Genomic DNA, 20,032 nt, shown 5'->3' with positions numbered 1-20,032 from the left:
TTTAGGATCAACCATCAGTAGCAAAGAAACAAGCAGTCAAGAAATATACTACAGATTGACAATTGGTAAAGCAGCCATGAAGGTCTTGGAATAGATATTCTAATGCCATGATGTGTCTATACTTACAAAGATCAGAATTGTGCAAGCCATGGTATTTCTTGTGACACTCTATGGAATTGAAAGTTGCACTTTGATAAAGCAGGCTAGGAAGAGTATTGATACTTCTACACTTTGGTATTGAAGATTCTAAGAATACTGTAACAGCCAAGAAAACAAACTAGTGGATCATTGAACAAATCAACTCAGTTCTCCCTTGAAACTCAAATGACCAGGCTTAAATTATCTTGAATATGACATATTATGTGGAGACTTAACTGTTTGGACAAGGCTGTAATGCTAGGAAAGGTGGAACAAAAGAGAATAAAAGGTTGATCAGCAACAATATGGATGGACTCTGTTATAGCGGTGATGAGTACACTGTTGGAAGACCAAGAAGATCAAATTAGGAACAGAGCACCATGGAGAAAATCTATTTATATGATTGCTAGGAATCAAAATGATGGCCATAATCAAATCTAAATTAATAATAAAAATGCTTCAGAAATACAAAGAAAATAAAAATAAGGTAATATCAGATCAAATTGGGGAAAGTTCTCCAAAATAGCTTGGTCTTTAAGATCAGCATCTTCTTGCTTTAACCTCCCTTTGTCCCCAAGTTCCTGAAACTGGAATTGGTAGCATTTTTTTTCCTACTAGATCTAATTTGGTTGACTGAAGATGGATCTGAAGGTGATCCTGAAAGCATCTGGGTGTCAAATACTTTTTAAGTCAAAACCAGTATCTTAAATTGGACCTGGAGACCAATCGGAAACTAATGCTGGATCCACAAAACCAATGCTATATGCTCCCAATGCTAGGAGCCCAAAAGTATGGGGGCTCCTGCATTTTGAACCAATTGCACTTTCCATATATTCTTTATTAACAGTCCAATGTACAGTGCATTACACTAATCGATATGGATGATGGTAAGACAACAATTAGTGTTGCCAATTCCTCTTTAGCAGCATTCTGACCAGCATTAGTTAGATCCTGTGTACAATTATTCAGCAGATATTACTGTCCCAGATTCTATTCTAAATCAGCAGTTCCTCTTTCAATTAAAGAAATTCAAAGAATGACTGTGCTGGAAAATACTTTTGAAATATTGTCACAAAAACAAACACCCTTTGGTCATTTTTGATCTATGTCCAAATATGATTGGGCAGTAGATGCATGTAAGTTAAAGGGCATTATAATTCTAAATATTTCCACATCTTATTGCCCACACTGCTCATGAATAATATTTTCTTGTTCAGGGCAACATGGTTAAATATTTTTTGCAGAAGGGTATGTCCAATTTGGCTTCTTATTGGAAAACTCAGTTTAATATGTCTTCAGTAAACATAGATTATAATAAGCCCTTACTGATCTGTTGGAAGGAAGGAAGGAAGGAAGGAAGGAAGGAAGGAAGGAAGGAAGGAAGGAAGGAAGGAAGGAAGGAAGGAAGGGTTTCTACATTTCTCAAGTTTTCTAGTCATTACCTTGAAACTTAGTATTCTCTTTTTATTTAAATATAGCTGACAGCCAAAAAGAGCCTTCTCCTTCATTTTGCAAATAGTCTAACTGTAATGATTGAATTGTACAAACGAAGAATGGAGTGGTTAACTTCTGAAAGTCGTCAGATTTTTGGAGTAATACAAGAACAGAATATCACCATTGCTCTGGATTTTGGAACTGCTTCTTTAAGTGAGTTCAATCTCTGCCAAGAAGCACTTTCTATGGTCTTAAAGCAGCAAGTGGCCCAAATTGAGAAATTTAACTTAATCCGGTGAGTTGTCTATATTTTATTAGTGAGATATGCTAATTTTTTACCACTGCATTTTAGATGACAACAAGTTATTTGGAAAGTCATATACAATATAAATAACTGAGGAAAAGAATTGCACATTTTTTGCATATTTTTAAACTATTTCTGAGATGAGAATTATTTATTGTCCATTAGGCATAATAGAGGTGAACTTGTGATGGGAAAGTGATCAAGAAAACATGCTGAAGTAGAGGCAGCTCCCAAAAGTCATATTATTGCCTCCTTCATTTGTACAGTGCTTTCTCAGAGACAGGTGCCAGCTCATGTGAACTAGTAGAACTTTGTCACAACTTTGTGCAATTCTATCTGAGCGGCTGAGGACATGTTCTGGACATTTGGCACCCCAATCATATGTCTGTCTAGACATCAGATAATATCTTTCTGCTTTCTGGTCTTAGGAATATATATGTATATGTATATGTATATGTATGTATATGTGTGTGTATGTTTGTGTATGTATGTGTGTGCACAAACACACACACACACACACACACACACACACACACACATATATATATATATCCCTAATAAGTATAAAAATACAGATCCCAGGCATATCTGTATAGCAGTATGAAATTCTCAAACTCCAGGAACAATATAAAACAGCTGTTTATTGTATGCGGACGAGGCAGGGGGGAATGGCACCACAGTGTGTGCACACACCCACGTGCGATGAACAATCGGAGGAGATGAGATCAGCAGGATTGAATGGTAGAAGGCATAAACAATGGCTAGATGTACTAGGGAAGGAAAGGGGGAATGGTAATTGAGGGGCATATAAAACGCCAGCTCAGGACACACATCCTATGATGACTGTGGGATCACATGGCTGGACGCAAGGAGGACGGGTTGAGAAGATAGAAAAGGCAGGAGAGGAGGCACAACAACGAAGGGTAGGACTGACAGAGGTAGGAGGGGCAAAGAAAGGAAAAACAGGAAGAAAGCAAGCAATAGGACTGGAACAAACGCAAGGAGATGCGGGACAGCTAGGACAATTACGGTTAGAACAGGCGGCCCTATTACATGGGCAGAGCACTGAGTCAACAAGGTTTATAAACAAACTCCCCACCCCCTAGCATTTACTCTGATGGCGCTGGCAGTGGACCAGTGAAAGCTAAGGTTGTTTTAGGTTTGTAAATAGTTTTTATTGGTTTTTACTATTTTAGCAATAAACAGTTGTTTTATATTCTTCCTGGAGTTCGAGAATTTCATACTGCTATACGTGTGTGTGTGTGTGTATATGTGTGTCTTTGTAAGAGGATAATGTAGCATTTCCTCCAAATATTTTAGTTACTTCCTTTGCAGAGTGGCTCAGGATCTTGTGAAGTGGCAAGGGAAACCTGTTTTTGTTACAAAGGACTCTATAGAAGATGCCATTGAGTGGCTCTGGACGCTGGAATATCTACCAGCTGTTTGTCACACTGGATCTACAGAAGCAATCTTGGAGGCATTGTTTGATCATACGGTAATCTCCTATTTCCAGAAGTGTTCAGTTAGAACTAAGGATACCCCACTGAGATTTAACTGCAAGTACTGCAGGAATGAATTATGAAGGGCCCAAGTACTAATAAAAGAGCTTGGGGTTTATTTAGAAGGAATTTCTTTCAAGTTATTCTGCAGGCTGAAGTTTACCGATAATAGATGTATATGACAGCATCCTGTTCTGTAGGCAGAAGCTTTCCTTCAATTCCCCTTGAAACAAGGGGCAGAGAAATATTTCCATGACACCAAAGAGCTTTGAAATATATAACCCTGGTTGGAATGATCCCTTTTGGTTAGGTGGAAATATTCACAAACATTTTTTCTCTGCATGCAGCCTTTCATGGGAATATCAATTTTTCTAAGTCTAATTAAATATAGAGTGGTATGTTAGATACTGGGTTTGTCGCTTGATTGATGAGACAAGGCGAGTGAGTTCAGCAAAGATCATTGTTTATTTGGTTGCAGGAACTGAACTGAGAAACAGGGCTGCGAATGCAGCAGTTTATACCTTGGCCTCTAGGTGGCAGCCAATAGGTTTGAAGCAACCTATTGCCGCCCTAGAAGCAGACAATGGCGGCACTGGAGCCAGGTTGTCTGAGGAGCTGGAAGCCGTTAGCCAGCTTCCCTGCTTAAGCAACCTTCCAGCAATTAACCCCACATGATATTCCAAAGCAAGACAAAACCCAATACATCACATGGTATTTAAAAGTTGGTGAAATCTTCTGAATTTTCTATATTTAATTGGCTTTTTCTTTATGTTGTTTTAGGAATTGTAGGGAGAACAGATCATATTTTAGGTCATGTTTATGCAGTAATAATGAAAATGCACTAGGGTTCACAAACTTTTTAATTTCCTCTTTTGGCTTGCCAAACTGAGGCACAATAGTCATTGTCTTAAAAAAAAAGCCAAACTGTACTGGTTTGTTCGGAAACAATTGGAAATTTCTCGATCTAATTGTGTGAATGTGCCACACAATATATCCAGGCAAAAAATATTGGTGCTGATCATACCTTAGTAAATGAAGATATGATTATTTGAAGGTAGTTATGTATATCTGAAGCAGAGATCTCTGAACTTATTTGTTAAAACAGAAATCTTTAATAATGCATATCTTAGTAAAAGAAAGCAACCCTGTTCCCTGTTAAGTATGGAGGCTACAGATTCAGCACTAGTGAATCTAATGAAGTTGGCATCCATTCCTAACCAGAATGAAGCCAAAATCAGAAAGCTTGCATTGTAATATCATGATGCAAATATACATTTGAGCCATAACATTGCATACAAGTATGCAAGGACTGGTGTTTGCATCATAGCATTGTAACTCATGTTTTCTTACTTACCCCTGTTTGCCTTCCATGGATATGTAGGCCATACATTGCTGACACAAAAAAGCCAGGACTTACATTAAAGCTGAGGGTCATACAAAATTGTATTACAGAAAGGGAAATGTTTTTGTTAAGACTACTGTATATACAACCTCAATTAGGAAATAGCTTTCTGTATTTCTGCTACAGAAATATAAACATAGCAAGTCCAAATATTGTCAATCATTCTGGTAACACAGCATAAGAGAGAAATTTAAACAGTTCCCCTTTCTGGAAAATGGAAGCTTTATTTATTTATTTATTAAATTCATCAGGTCATCCATTGTGACCTTGATGGCACACAATATGAAAACAATTTAAAAAAACAAACCACAGAACAACAGGTATCTGGGGGGAAACATTCTTTAAAAAGAGCCATATAACACGACCCTTCTGATATAGTCAGTGGGTTCCACATCAGTCAATGAAACTGGTTTCTGATATAGAATATGGACAAATTATCACTGTGTCTAGAGCTTGGAACCCAATCACTCTTGCAAAACTTCCTGGCATAACATACAATTCCTGCATTGTCTGTGGTGATAGAATTTGTCACCAAACTCTTCTAGAGGGCACCAAATTGAGGAAATCATGAAAAGACAATCCTTTTTATGGAATAAGAAATAATAATTTTTATTTTTTATTTTTATAAAAAACTACTACTTTTATGAAAAACAGTTGATAAAACATCAGAAGTGGTGTTTTGTGAAGTGAGTAAACTCACCTTCTGAATTTGCTGCTTCAGCAATGAAACAGATACAGTTCCCAAATATCCAGAAAAACCATTTCAAGCCTCTAGACCTCCATAGATGCCCAGAAACACACTCACTAGGACTTCTGCTGAAGGCCTGAAAACTTCAGAGTGTCTACCTTGATGCTTCAAACAATGACTTCAAAGGAAATGTTTCAGTTGCTTGGCAAATGTCTCTTCAAATGATTTGTGAAGTCCTTCTTTGTAATATTGATGTCATGCAGATATCAGAAGCTCTTAGTTTATGCAACTGAATCTGGTCGGACCTAGGTTAATACTAATTCCTTCAGGTAATAAAATCTTCAAACTGCTCACATAAGCGGCAACATGGCCATAGAATGGTCATTCTTCATCCTTTCATTAAAAATGTTAACTTTGTTCCACGTAACTTTGTCCTCATAAAACTGATCTTAGCTATCAAAAACAATTTGTTCCTAAGCCTGTTTCTTCCTGGGAATAGATGTCCTGGGGATGTATTGTTTCAGTACACAATTCACTAGTTATCTGAATTCAGAATGCTGGAACCCATTTTTTAATTATTACATAGTTTTAGGATGTAGTAATTCAGTCCTGTGAGCCCTTACCTGCAGTTTGCTGTAGTATGTCCAACCCCCTCAATAATTCCCCCTTCAAGAAAGTGTATTCTAGAACCGTATATGGATACAGGTTGTAAAATTAATAGTTCTGCTACAAGACAATCCACATATTTCAGTTAGAGCAGTTTTTCAGTTTTTCACAGCTGCTTCTTTTAGTCAAATAATGATGCACCAGAATCCTATTCCTTAACTACTATAAACTTTCTTTTTTCATTTTTAAATGAAAAGTGTGATAAATTTATCAGGGCATCCAACTTCATTGTGACCCTGATGACAAACAAGGATGACATTTGACACTATTTAAAATGTGTACTGTACAAGTCCACATATGAATTGAGCATGAAGGTCCATATTGGTAATATGAAGACTGCTGTATATCTTAGCTTTCTCTGAGTATTCTGCATGCTAGGGGCATTCTTATCATTTTAGCAATTTTGTCAATCAAAAATAGAAAGGATGTATAGTTCTATTGTGCATGTGTAGCATGTTTTCCTTTGACCTGAAGATCTGTAACAGTTTTTGTTGAATGACTTCTTCACTTCAGATAGAAGCTGTATACTATTTTGTTGTGGGTGATATACCAGAATGCGCAAAGCACTTGCTCACACAGAAGATCTCAAGAGGACCATGTCCAATCCATACCATATCTTTCAATGCTAGAGAAGAAGAAACAGTTGCTTTCTTAAAGGATCTGAGTCAGCTAACCACTGGCAGGTATGAAGTAAATGGGATATCTAACAATGTTAGCTCTATATACCCCTATGATAATAGGTCCTTCTGTAGTTGCTTACACTGATGCTTTCTGGCTAGATTAGACCACATTCTTCATGTTATTTTGGGATGATGAAGTCTAACATATATCCATGTTGGAGAAATCTGGACTATGCAAATCTTTGGTGTATCACTCATTTCTCCTATCTCCTATCATATTTACTGTCTAAAGAGAATACAAATTGCAAGCAATTGACTAAGTCCATATACTGCATTAAGCTAACATCAAACAAACCTCATGATGGCTTAGCCTTAGCATGATATGTGAAACCAGCCATAGATAAAAAATAATTATGGCAAGGAATGGCTTGGTAGTTATTTCCAAGAGGCAACAATGGTGAAGGCTGAATCTTTATTTACCTTTCTATTGAAGCAATAACTAAGCATATTGGAATAATTGTAAGGGTTGTATCTCTCTGGTGCTCTGAGGGCATATCTATTATCTTTCTAGATAAAAACACTTAGAATATCTTTTCCAATCAGTTCTTTGGATGTGCTGATCTGCACTTTCTAGATTTTCAAGGCATGATGGCCAGGAACACTGATGTACTGGAAAAAAATAAGTTATTTATTAAATTTATATAGCTACCCATTTTAGTATGTAACTCTGGACAGTGTACCATGAAAGAAACCCAAGAAAGGCAGATTTTAAAATAACTATTAAAAATAATCACATACTATATATAGGAGTTTTAAAACTCATATCTCATAAAGCTGTCTAGTGACCTTGTTTTCAAGGAATCCCCAAGCCTGGTTTGAAACTCACTTCTTGAAAGATCTCTGGAAGGCCAGTAGTGTCGGGGCTAATAAAAAAAATGATTGTAAATCTGTTGTCTAATGAAGAAATGTAACAGCTGATTGAATGTGTAGTTCTACAGCAGGGGTGCCAAACTGCCGGTTTCATCATACCGAAGCCGTGCCCACTCCATTGCCAGCAATTGAAAAAGAGTCGCGATACGTCGCGATACGTCACGTGATGTGGCGAGTTTGACACCCGTGTTCTACAGTTAGAAAGTTGATGTCAATGAACTAGCTATGGTTCTTTTAAAAAAATTGATAAATTTTCTGTTTAATACTATGACAAATGCCCTGATTAACGAGCACATGGTAAAAAAAATGAATAATGTAGAAAACAGTTATATAACTTGACTTCTTGAATGACTTCTGTTTTGGCACCCTCTTCTAAATGATGTTCCAGAATAGATTTTATTAACTAGCTGATAAAGTCATGAGAGTATCATATTGCCCATGTCTGTTTACCAGCTGTTTTGGAATTTAAATTATATTTCTATCTTCCCAAGGAGCTTAAATTGGCAGAGATTGTTCTCTGTCCCCTCTATTATAAGAACTATGCGAGGTAGGCAGGGTGGGAGAAGTAAAGATCCAACATCATCCAGAATGGTACAGTACTGTTTTATTTTTAATATTTTTCCTCCTAAGGGAGGTCACACTGTGATTCCAGATGTAAATTTATATCCTATGATTACAAATTAATATGCTTTACACTTTAGGTTTCATGCATTTGCTGAAAGGACTGATGAAGTGCTTGTGATGGGCCCTTCACTCAGTAAGAATGAGAAAGCTGCCCTGAATTCAAGAAGGCTGAAAGGAAGACTCCCTTTAGGTAAAAGTAAACAAAATAATGCAGTTTGACACCCCTGTCCTAAATAGAATTATCACCAAGAACTATGAAAACACAATTTGTCCATCTTACAGCTTGTTTGAGCTAATGCTAAAGCCATTGTATTAAAAGCTATTGAAAGATCCTCCAAAATTTTCAAGGCCATATTCTTCTGTCTTCTAGATGCAGGTTATCCAAGTCAGTTTTTGTGCTGAAACCAGATTTGATACAAAGTCCTGTTATATTTGTGTCTAAAACGACCTAGAAGTACTGGTCACTTACTTGCTTTAGTTGTTTGCTCATGTACACTTGCAACCTATGTTATTTTATAGGCATTTATTACCAAATGTAGAGAGTATTGATAAGTATTATAAGCAAGGGCTGAACACACTGTTAATAGATCACACCTTTTTGACTCTTTAGCCATGTTCTTATTCACAATAAGTAGAATTCAGCTCATAACCTGGGCTTGATGAATCCTCTTAAGTGAAATGGTGATAGATTGATGATATTAAGAATGTCATGCAGTGAAGCAGGATATTTAATGGGAAAATGAATCACTAGTACATTTCAGATTCAAAGAAGGATATCAAATTTCATTGAGAACTTGATCAGAAAAATAGATGAACTTTTGATGAAATAATTGGGAAAAGAGAAGGAATCAGAAATACTGGGGAAGATTGAGATCTCTACCATATGATCTTGTCTTCATGCACCAAACTCTTGAACAGTTTAAATCTTACCTATATTTTTCCATAATATGAGAGGCTTTGAAATGATGCTACTTAACCAATTGGAGAGGAGCAAGACCCTATTTCCTTTGTTACATTTATTTTTTAAAAATGTGGGGAAGCTGACAAACTGCTCCTTGCTCCCTGCTCAGTTAAGAAAAAAATGCTAAAAAATGGGAGTCTGGGGTGGAGAGTCCAGAAGACATGTTCTTGTTAATGGGAAATCGGGTCATTCCAAATTCTATGGAATTCCAGCATTTCAGCTGGAAAGTTGAAGCAAGTTCTGATGCACCACAGTTGAACCAGAAAAAAAAATCAGAATTGGCTCAGTTTCCTAACTTAGATGAGGTACAGGACCTGATGGAGCTAATCTGGGAGTGATGCAAATGTTATCTGTGAAAGTACTCTGAGCAAAACCACACAAGAGTCAAAAAGAGAGAACTGGGGAAAATGCTGAGTGGGTGTGAGCTTTCAGTTAACTCAGTGTTGAAGACAAATGTCAGTCCATACCAAAATGTTTGGTTTTTCCCCCCTAAGACTATAAAGATGTGTGATTATAAGGAAACAAATTAAGCAGCTGCTTCTTATTCAACAGGACAGACTCTGAATGCCTTAATACATTGCTCTTGTTATGGGCATGTGGTAGGTACAGGTAGTCCTTAACTTACAATAGTTCATTTAGTGACCAAAGTTACAACGACACTCAAAAAAAAGTGACTTATGACCATTTTTCACAGTTATGAGCTTTGTGGCATCTCCATAATCATCTGATCAAAATTCAAATTCTTGGCAACTGGTTCATATTTACCGTTATGACTGTTGCTGTGTCCCAAGGTCATGTGATCACCTTTTGTGACCTTCTGACAAGCGAAGTCAATAAGGAAACCAGGTTCACTTAACAACTGGGTTACTAAGTTATCAACTGCAGTGATTCACTTAACAGCTGTGGCAAGAAAGGTCGTAAAATAGAGCAAAACTCACTTAAAAATAGGGCATGTCTCACTAAGAACAGAAACTTTGGGCTCCATTCTGGTCGTAGGTTGAATTAGCCTTTAAGTTCCTTATGGACTCCTTTGCTCAGTGAATCTAATAGCAGAAACTTTCCAGATTTATATGTATGTATCTACAATGTGTATGCACTCAGTACATGGAATGTGACAGTTTAAGCACCCACTGATTCACACAATATACAGGTAGTCCTTGACTTACTACCACAATTGAGCTCAAAATTGATGCGGCCACAGTTTTAACTTATGAAATGTAGAGAAACCTGTCTTGATTGAGCTACTGCTGTGTATATTTTGAAATCATCATAGGTCTGCTTTCATACTTACTGGTACTTTGCAAGGGAGAAATAAAAATTAAATTGCAGCAAGTTATGCTCCCTGATACTTCTGATGTGGGACATTTTATAAAATATAGTGTCATAAACAAGACACATCTAAAATGCTAAATCATAATGTAAAGGAATATTTTATAACTTCTAAAGAAATTCACTGTTTACTTTGCTTTATGGGAAGAAAAAAAGATGTTATTTCAGCAAAACACCCCCTATTTCCTGTGTTTTAGGGAAGAGTGAAATTAATATTTTTTTCTGAGAAAGTGAAGTGGGGAAGATCACCTGTTTCAAAATAGAGATCATTTGTATATTTTCTAAGTCTGTTTTAAGTGAATGTGTAGAAGTTTCCAGAAGAGGAAAGAATTGCTTTCCAAATTGGGTATGTTAATTAAAAAAAACCTATCCAGAGTGAACAGAACTAAGCAATTCTGTGATTTCACACAGATAATTTGCAAATGCCACTTATTTAACAACAGCTGAGGCAAATGCATTAAGATTGCACGTTTTTCAATTTTTTTTCAGAAGAAGTGATCTGGAACTTCTGCAAACACAATACTTTTCTAAAATTCAGCAGCAGCTCTTTTTTTTTTGAGTTGTCCAAGGATCCTGAATAAAAATTACAGCTGATTTAAGAATCCTATTAACTTTAACAGGGGATCTATTTACAGGGATCTTTTTTCAGGCTCCTGCCTTGATGTTGGAACTTCTCGTATGAAGAAAAGCTGCTTTATTTGCTAATTATTTTGCTTATCCATTCTTGTAACATTTCCATCTCTACAATATCATTTTTTGGGGGTATTGGCACTAGAGGTTTTATTACAGATACATCAGGGAACTATGGTGCTTTATTTTTGGCTCCTTAATGGTTCTAAGCATGAAATTTGCTTTGTAAGTTTTTGATAAAGTCTTGAAACAGATACAATAGAAGCTGCAAAAGATCTGGAAGTGGAGATAGCAAATTTTGTGCCATTATGGTTTCCCCATGGCTCATTGATGGATTGTTAGCAGCAATGGGGAAAGGCCCTAAGAAGTGTGGGTGGGTGGGATGATACGACAATTCGAACATGCAATGGCAGTGCCTAAGCTAGAAAAGATGAATGCTCCCCTGATTGATTTACAAGCAGTCCTCGATTAACAACAGTTCATTTACTGAACATTCAACAATAAAATAGCACTGAAAAAGTGACTTATGACTGTTTTTCACACTTAGGATTGTTGCAGCATCCCCGTGTTCATGTGATTAAAATTCAGACAACTGGCAACTGGTTCATATTTATGACGGTCGCAGTGTGCCAGGGTCATGTGATCAACTTTTCAACCTTCTGACAAGCAAAGTCAATGGGGAAGCCAGATTCACTTAACAACCATGTTACTAACTTAACAACCGCAGTGATTCACTTAACAACTGTGGCAATAAAGGTCATAAAATGGGGCAAAATTAATTTAACTTGCTTAGCAACAGAAAATTTGGGCTCAATTGTGGTTGTAAGTCGAGGACTATCTGTATTAGATTTGTAAGGCTGCCCAATTCTCAAATCTCTCTTGGTAGTTGGCATAATTAAAAGAACCAAAAAGGGAAAAATATTTAAAGAGAAAAGGGGTAAAAATATACTATTTTCTTTTTCCAAAGGCCCTTTTTATATGTTCAGGGGCCATTTCAAATTCTGGTCTGATTCTGACAACCAAGATGTAGATGGTGTTTCTCTGTAGGTTAAGGATGTCAGAATTCCTTATGAATGCTTGAATTTCTCTGGTAGGGATACTGCCTAATCCACCATATTGAGCATAAGAGACTAACAGGAGTGGCCAGCCTATATGCATCTCTCTCTCTCTCTATGCCTCCAAATCAGCTGTGACTCCTGGCAAGTGCCTGGAGCAGTCACTGCAGGGTTCTTTTTTGCAAGATTTTGAAATTACCTGCTTCCTAGGGCTGAGAGAGAATGACTGGTCCATGATCACCCAGCTAGCCTTGTGTCTAAGATGAAACTAGAACTCATGGTCTCTTCATTTCTAGCCTGGTGCCTTACTCAGTACAGTACACCAAACTGGCTCTCATGTGCAGTAGCTTTTTGGCAGCATTTTTTTTAAAAATCCAAGAAGCATTTTGTTATATACTGGGTGCGTTGCTTGATTGATGAGACGAGGCGAGTGAGTTCAGCAAGAATCATTCTTTATTTGCTTACAGGAACTGAACTGAGAAACAGGGCTGCGAATGCAGCTATTTATACCCTGGCCTCTAGGTGGTGGCCAATAGGTTTAAAGCAACCTATTGCCGCCCTAGAAGCAGCCAATGGCGGTGCTGGAGACGGGTTGTCTGAGGAGCTGGGAGCTTCCCTGCTTAAACAACCTTCCAGCAATTAACCCCACCTGATACTCTTTAGTAAGACAAAACCCATTTACTTTCCTCAGTTGGCCAAAAGAGGAAGCATTATTTCTGACTGTTTAGAAATCACCATCATGGAGAAATTGTAGATGATTTGAAACTGATACAGAGTAAAGAAGCTTTGGATAAAATGTGTTGGCTATACAGTTAGATTGCAATTCTTTAGGAGAAAGTTTTTTTAAACCAGAGGTTCTGCTTTAACTGTTTTTCAAACATGGATATATCTAGGTTAGAACAATCCTCCCTTCCCCCAGAAAATAGTTGGCTCATTAAGGAGCAAATTGTGTGGGTCTCTGTTGTTTGAACATAGCCTGCCCTGTTTGATTCTGATTAGCTGAAGTGGCTATTTTTATGTATTGCAGTATGATAGTGGTAGATGAACCCCCTTCCACTTTTGTGCCATTGTTTCCCTTGTAACTTTGATGATGTGGACTTCAAGTGATTCCCAATGATCTTTTCTTTTTTAAAAAATAATCCTCCAACTATTTTTTAATTTATTGCTAACCCCTAGGTTACTACTTGCATTCATCTTGGTTCTCCCTTGTATCATCAGCTGTTTTGTGAGGAATCATGCTCAAAGGTTTATCAAAATCCATTTGATAAATATGCTAATTAAAGCTTTCCCACAGAGGTAGGGAAAATTAACTCTGAATGCTTGGTTGATTTTCTCCAGCCCTCAGATCACAAGAGTAAATTGCAGATCTTGGAAAGATGAAAACAAAGGAAAATTACATACAATTGACATAAGAAGAAAGGATATGAATTTCTTGTTTTCTTCAAAATTGTTTAGGACCGTGAAGCTCTTCACAGATATACCTTCCTAATTCCCCTTAATTTTGATTCAGCAGTTGTTTAATAATTTCCTGCATCTAAGTAAGCATCTCTACTGGCTTTTGCTGATAGAGGGAAGCTTTCCCTCTGCTTCTCTCTAGGTACCTGGTTTATAGTTCAATGGGTGGGCTGAGAAATATTAAAATAATGCCCGTGCCTTTCTTTTTATGAGTGAATTGTGGTGTGGTTTCAATCAGCCACAAAGTGTAGTAATCTTCTAGAAATGCTCAGTATGCTGCATCCTATTTTATTTATTTTATTTATTTTATTTTTATTCCATTTATATCCCGCCCTTCTCCGAAGACTCAGGGCGGCTTACAAGCTTAGCAGTATTATTAACTATTAACATCCTATTAACACATTAAATGGGAATACAAATAATCCTGGGCATTTAACTGACATTATTGTTGTAGTTACGATGTCACTCCTAGCTATTACTGTGTGAGAGCTTTTCACCAGCAGAAAAGAGATCAGAACAACATTTTTGTTTTAATTTTACTTTTTTTCTCCCCAGTGTGCTTAAAAAGAACAGCATTTGCATTCTAAAATATTTTGTTCAAAATATGGAAAACGAAATTGGTATAAAGTATTTAAACTGAGTTATTATATAGTGTGTTCATGCTAATATTTTTTTTATTTTAATTCCATTTATATCCCGCCCTTCTTCGAAGACTCAGGGTGGCTTACAAGCTTAGCAGTAGCCTTCATTCTATGTATATGCCTGCTTGTTAGGGCTTTCACACACACACCCCAAGCGGCATTATTACAAAGTCAGCTTAATTGCCCCCAACAATCTGGGTCCTCATTTTACCTACCTCGGAAGGATGGAAGGCTGAGTCAACCTTGAGCCTGGTGGGATGCGAACCTGCACTAATTGCAGGCAGCTGGGGTTACTTAAGGAGGCATTAGCCCACTGCTCCACCAAGGCTCTAGAACAGGGGTGTCAAACTCAATTTCATTGAGGGCCACATCAGCATTGCGGTTGCCCTCAGGGGGCCAGGTGGGTATGGCCAGGGTGGGCGTGGCCTACTGGGTGGGCAAGGCCAGAGTGCATATGGCCTACTGGGTGGGCGTGGCCAGCTCTACATCGTTCGCATCAAGGGTGCCTATGGGGACCTGGGCAGGAGTGGGACAGATCTGAGGGTCTCTGGCAGAAGGAGGGTCTCTGGGCCAGGGCCAAGGCAGTGGGGGCCGTTCCCTCACTGTTTCCAGGATGGCTTCGTGGGCCACATAAAACCACTTCGTGGGCCGGATCTCGCCCCCGGGCCTTGTGTTTGACATGTCTGCTCTAGAAGATAGAATGTTGTAGTCTGTTGTTCTAAAATGTTTATGAAGGCATAAATCAAACATCAAATAGAACCATAGATGACTAAACATTAATTATTAAAGTTATTCGCCACCTATCTTACAGTTTGATGCGACTGAACAAAGACAAAGAAAGTTGTTTCCCTCATGCCATTACTCTGCTAAACACATAATTCCCACAGTACTGCCTTATGCCTAAGGATATTTAATCATGTACACATCGAACACAGAAATGTGACTTACACGTTCTACATGTTTTCTGACAGAATAGAATAGAATAGAACATTCTTTATTGGCCAAATGTAATTGGACACACAAGGAATTTGTCTCCAGGGTGTAAGCTCTCAGTATACATACAAGCAACAAAGTGATAAATCATAAGATACAATCATATATCATAAGATACAACCAACAAAGTGATAGTCATAAGATACCAATAAGAGTAGGTAATAGGAAAGGTGAGAAGGATAATAGTAATACAGTCGTATTACATGATTAGATATACTTAAGCATAAGACAGGGCTGTGGGAATTATGTGTTTAGCAGAGCGATAGCATGAGGGGAAAAACTCTTTGTGTCTAGTTGTTTTGGCATGCAATGCTCTATAGCAGTGTCCTGAGGGGAGGAGTTAAAACAGTTTATGTCCAGGATGTGAGGGGTAATAATTATGTTATTTAATATAGTTTATTAAATAAACACCAAAATAACTTTGCACACAGAAGTGACCCTGAGCAGCTTCATTTATTTATTGCTGAACTTCTGATTTTCAAAGGACTCAGTAATTTTCTTTCCCAGGTGCTTTTGATATAATTTTGTAACTTTCAATAATTCCATGATGGGCAGCAAGGGAAAAGACAGCTTGCTAAATCCTAGCAGCCATCAGTTGAAACAGTTTGGATCAGTTTCCAGGGACAGCTCATATTGTGAGCAAGCAAAATATCTAAGGAAGCAGATTTCACAGAAGTTGTTTCCAAAAGAAAGATGCTTTTAGAATTGGGCGTGAGCATACTGGTGACAATGTGATGTGAAGGCCTTTGCTATCTATTTAATGTATGGGAAATGATTTGGGTTCCTATATCAAGACAGATATAGGAATCAAAAATTTCCAGAGATTTGGTGTCATTCCAATACATAGAAACTGTATGCAATATACAGTATATAAGTATGCAATATACAGTGTATATTGTATGCAATATTCAGTATATACTATATGCAATATACAGTATATACTAAGTTAAATGCTGAATAGATAACTTCTAAAATGAAAGAAACTAATTAAAATGAATATTGAAAAGGTTCAGACTTTAATAAGCAGGAATTACCACTTTCATTTTTAAAGCATATTATTTACACATCCTTAGATTTAAAAATGGTGGAAAATATTTGTAGCTCTGGTGACAGATATTGGTGGTGGCTTGTTCTCTGAGCTTGTTGTTCAGTTTCCGAACATTTCATCACCAGGCTAGGTAACATCATCAGTCGATCCAATTGACCACATAAGACCTATAAAAACAGAAGAGAACTGAAACAAGACACTTCAATCAAAGTTTTGCTGATGATGTTACTTGCCTGGTGACGAAATGTTCAGAAACTGAACAACAAGCTCAGAGAACAAACCACCATCAACATCCTTAGATTTGTGCTGTCCAAGTGTTTCAAAGACAACTTTTATATTGAGTGTATCCCCTTTGTTTTCCCCTCTCTTTCAAAACCTGGTTCTTTGTTTACTGCCATCAATACAAATTATTCTGTTAATTCTTGGCCATTACTGCATTGTTAGAGACTAAATCCCGTTAATCAAGTATGCATTGTGAGAGAAAATAGTTTGTATTATTATGTTTGCCATTGGGATAATTTGGTGTTCTGTCATTGGGATGAGAATCAAAAAAATATTCAATAGAACACTGGGAAGGTTTCAGAAGCAGTTAAGCTGTAAACAATGATGGTGATAAAGACAGCCAGCAGTGCTCATTTTCCACAACTTATTGTAACAGCTGTTGACTGGTACTTATTGGATGAAATCCATACCCTTGATGAATTATTATGAAGTATAGGTTTCCCGTGATAAGTTTATAGAGATTCAAAACTTGGAAAAGTGTTAATGAGAGGAACGATGAGCCAAGTCTTTTGGGATGTTATATGTTTAGATGGTAAATGTTGGTATTTGGGGATTTGTTTTCTGTGATAGAAATGAAATGACATGCAAATGAAATTGGCTTTGACATGTTCTGACCTTTTCTTTCAGGGAAATATACAGGTGAAACTTGAAAAATTAGAATATCGTGCAAAAGTTCATTTATTTCAGTAATGCAACTTAAAAGGGGAAACTAATATATGAGATAGACTCATTACATGCAAAGCAAGATAGTTCAAGCTGTGATTTGTCATAATTGTGATGATTATGGCGTATAGCTCATGAAAACCCCAAATCCACAATCTCAGAAAATTAGAATATTACATGCAATCAATAAAACAAGGAGCGTACATAGAACAATATTAGACCTCTGAAAAGTATAAGCATGCGTATGTACTCAGTACTTGGTTTGGGCCCCTTTTGCAGCAATTACTGCCTCAATGTGGCGTGTCATGGAAGCTATCAGCCTGTGGCACTGCTGAGGTGTTATGGAAGACCAGGATGCTTCAATAGCGGCCTTCAGCTCTTCTGCATTGTTCGGTCTTATGTCTCTCATCTTTCTCTTGGCAATGCCCCATAGATTATCTATGGGGCTCAGGTCAGGCAAGTCTGCTGGACAATCAAGCACAGTAATCCCACGATCATTGAACCAGGTTTTGGTGCTTTTGGCAGTGTGGGCAGGTGCCAGGTCCTGCTGGAAAATGAAGTCAGCATCCCCATAAAGCTCATCTGCAGAAGGAAGCATGAAGTGCTCCAAAATCTCCTGGTAGACGGCTGCGTTGACCCTGGACTTAATGAAGCACAGTGGACCAACACCAGCAGATGACATGGCTCCCCAAATCAACACAGACTGTGGAAACTTCACACTGGACTTCAAGCATCTTGCAGTGTGTGCCTCTCCATTCTTCCTCCAGACTCTGGGTCCTTGGTTTCCAAATGAGATGCAAAAGTTGCTCTCATCAGAAAAGAGGACTTTGGACCACTGAGCAACAGACCAGGTCTGTTTTTCTTTAGCCCAGGTAAGACGCTTCTGATGTTTGTTGTTCAGGAGTGGCTTGACAAGAGGAATACGACATTTGAAGCCCATGTCCAGGATCCGTCTCTGTGTGGTGGCTCTTGATGCACTGACTCCAGCCTCAGTCCACTCCTTGTGAAAGTCCCCAACACTTTTGAATGGCCTTTTCCTGACAATCCTCTCCAGGCTGCAGTCATCCCTGCTGCTTGTGCACCTTTTTCTTCCACACTTTTCCCTTCCACATAACTTTTTATAATGTGCTTTGATACAGCAGTTTGGGAACATCCAACTTCTTTTGCAATTACCTTTTGAGGCTTTTCCTCCTTATGGAGGGTGTCAATGATGGTTTTCTTCACAACTGTCAGGCCACCAGTCTTCCCCATGATTGTGATTCCTACTGAACCAGACTGAGAGACCATTTAAAGGCTCAGGAACCCTTTGCAGGTGTTATGGCTTAATTAGCTGATTAGAGTGGGACACTTTGAGCCTAGAATATTGCACCTTTTCACAATATTCTAATTTTCTGAGATTGTGGATTTGGGGTTTTCATGAGCTGTAAGCCATAATCATCACAATTATGACAAATCACAGCTTGAACTATCTTGCTTTGCATGTAATGAGTCTATCTCATATATTAGTTTCCCCTTTTAAGTTGCATTACTGAAATAAATGAACTTTTGCACGATATTCTAATTTTTCGAGTTTCACCTGTATGTGTCAAGATTGTTGAACTTAAGTTTAAAATAGGAAAATACATATGATCAGTCAAGATTGGGAAATATGGACAGGAAACTATTGCACAATTCATTCAGTTTTAATAAAGAAATATATGTCTTGGGAATGTAATATTTGTTGTATGTAAATGCTTAGGCTATGATAGCCAATGCAATCTAGCTTTTAAGGACCGTTTTCACCCTTGCTCAATATCAGAATTTATCTTACTTGAAAATTGTAATTCTTTTCAGTCCACTTCTCAAAACTCTTTGTAAAAACATTAAGCATTCATGCACCACAGGCAATCATATAGAGTTAAGAGTCACAAATACAATAATCATAGCCATTGGCAGGAAGCTATGATGATAAGAAATACACTATGCAAATGCTGGCCTTTCATATTTCCATCCCAATGTCAGGTGCAAATATGTGAATTGTGAAGCATATATGATGGGATATCCTAGTTTGTGTTTTGTCACTTGTCCTCCTCCCAGTGCAATGGCAGTGACACTATTTAAATTGGATTTAATATTAAACGGTATTTAGAGTATTAGATCTACTAATCTATCAATCCATAAGTTCTGATTTAAATTAAATATCCTCTGTAGTTGCTTTCTAGTATTTTGTACAGACTATTTTGTTTCTCATACACTGAAAAACACTGAAATAGAAAATACAGGCTTAAAAAAACAGGAGTGGAAGTTGAATTGCTTGTTATTTGAAAAGGGGAGACAGAGTTCATGAGGCTGGGGCTTGCGTCAACTTCTACTCCTGATAGAAAACCATGCTTTCCCATGTCAGAACCAGGTAGACATTTACAGTGTGTGCAGGATTGCAAACCAGTCAAAAAAAGAAAAGAAAAGAGAATTTAAACTATATTAATAGGCATTAACATTCTTACTTGGTTTCAGCCAAAACAAATCTCTACATTGGTTAAGAAAATAATTTTTAGAAACTGTTGCTTAAGAAGCCAGGCAGGAGAATTTCTTTTGAATATTGGCTTTATCCTCTTTGAAACTCAGCATTCTGCCTTCTTTGATAATTATATGTTGTCCCATGGGTAGCTTTGTTTCTCTAGAAATGCTTTG

At 37.5% G+C, this 20,032-nt stretch overlaps 1 protein-coding gene across 1 annotated transcript in view; it reads left to right on the top strand.

The window, feature by feature from the left end:
* The window catches only part of VWA3B (von Willebrand factor A domain containing 3B), a gene marked incomplete at both ends in the record, with an annotated part of 90,771 nt that overhangs the window by 3,428 nt on the left and 67,311 nt on the right, over positions 1–20,032 (top strand). The window contains 4 exons of the mRNA XM_083362560.1: positions 1,617–1,867; positions 3,212–3,371; positions 6,645–6,814; positions 8,383–8,495. Of these exons, the coding sequence (XP_083218686.1) occupies positions 1,617–1,867; positions 3,212–3,371; positions 6,645–6,814; positions 8,383–8,495 (694 nt within the window). The remainder of the gene's footprint in view (positions 1–1,616; positions 1,868–3,211; positions 3,372–6,644; positions 6,815–8,382; positions 8,496–20,032) is intronic.

This window comes from Vipera ursinii (assembly GCF_947247035.1).
Source record: "Vipera ursinii genome assembly, chromosome: 4".
In the NCBI taxonomy this organism is placed as follows: Eukaryota; Metazoa; Chordata; class Lepidosauria; order Squamata; family Viperidae; genus Vipera; species Vipera ursinii.
Note: the sequence above shows the minus strand (reverse complement) of the source record. Positions and strands in the feature narration are given on the sequence as shown.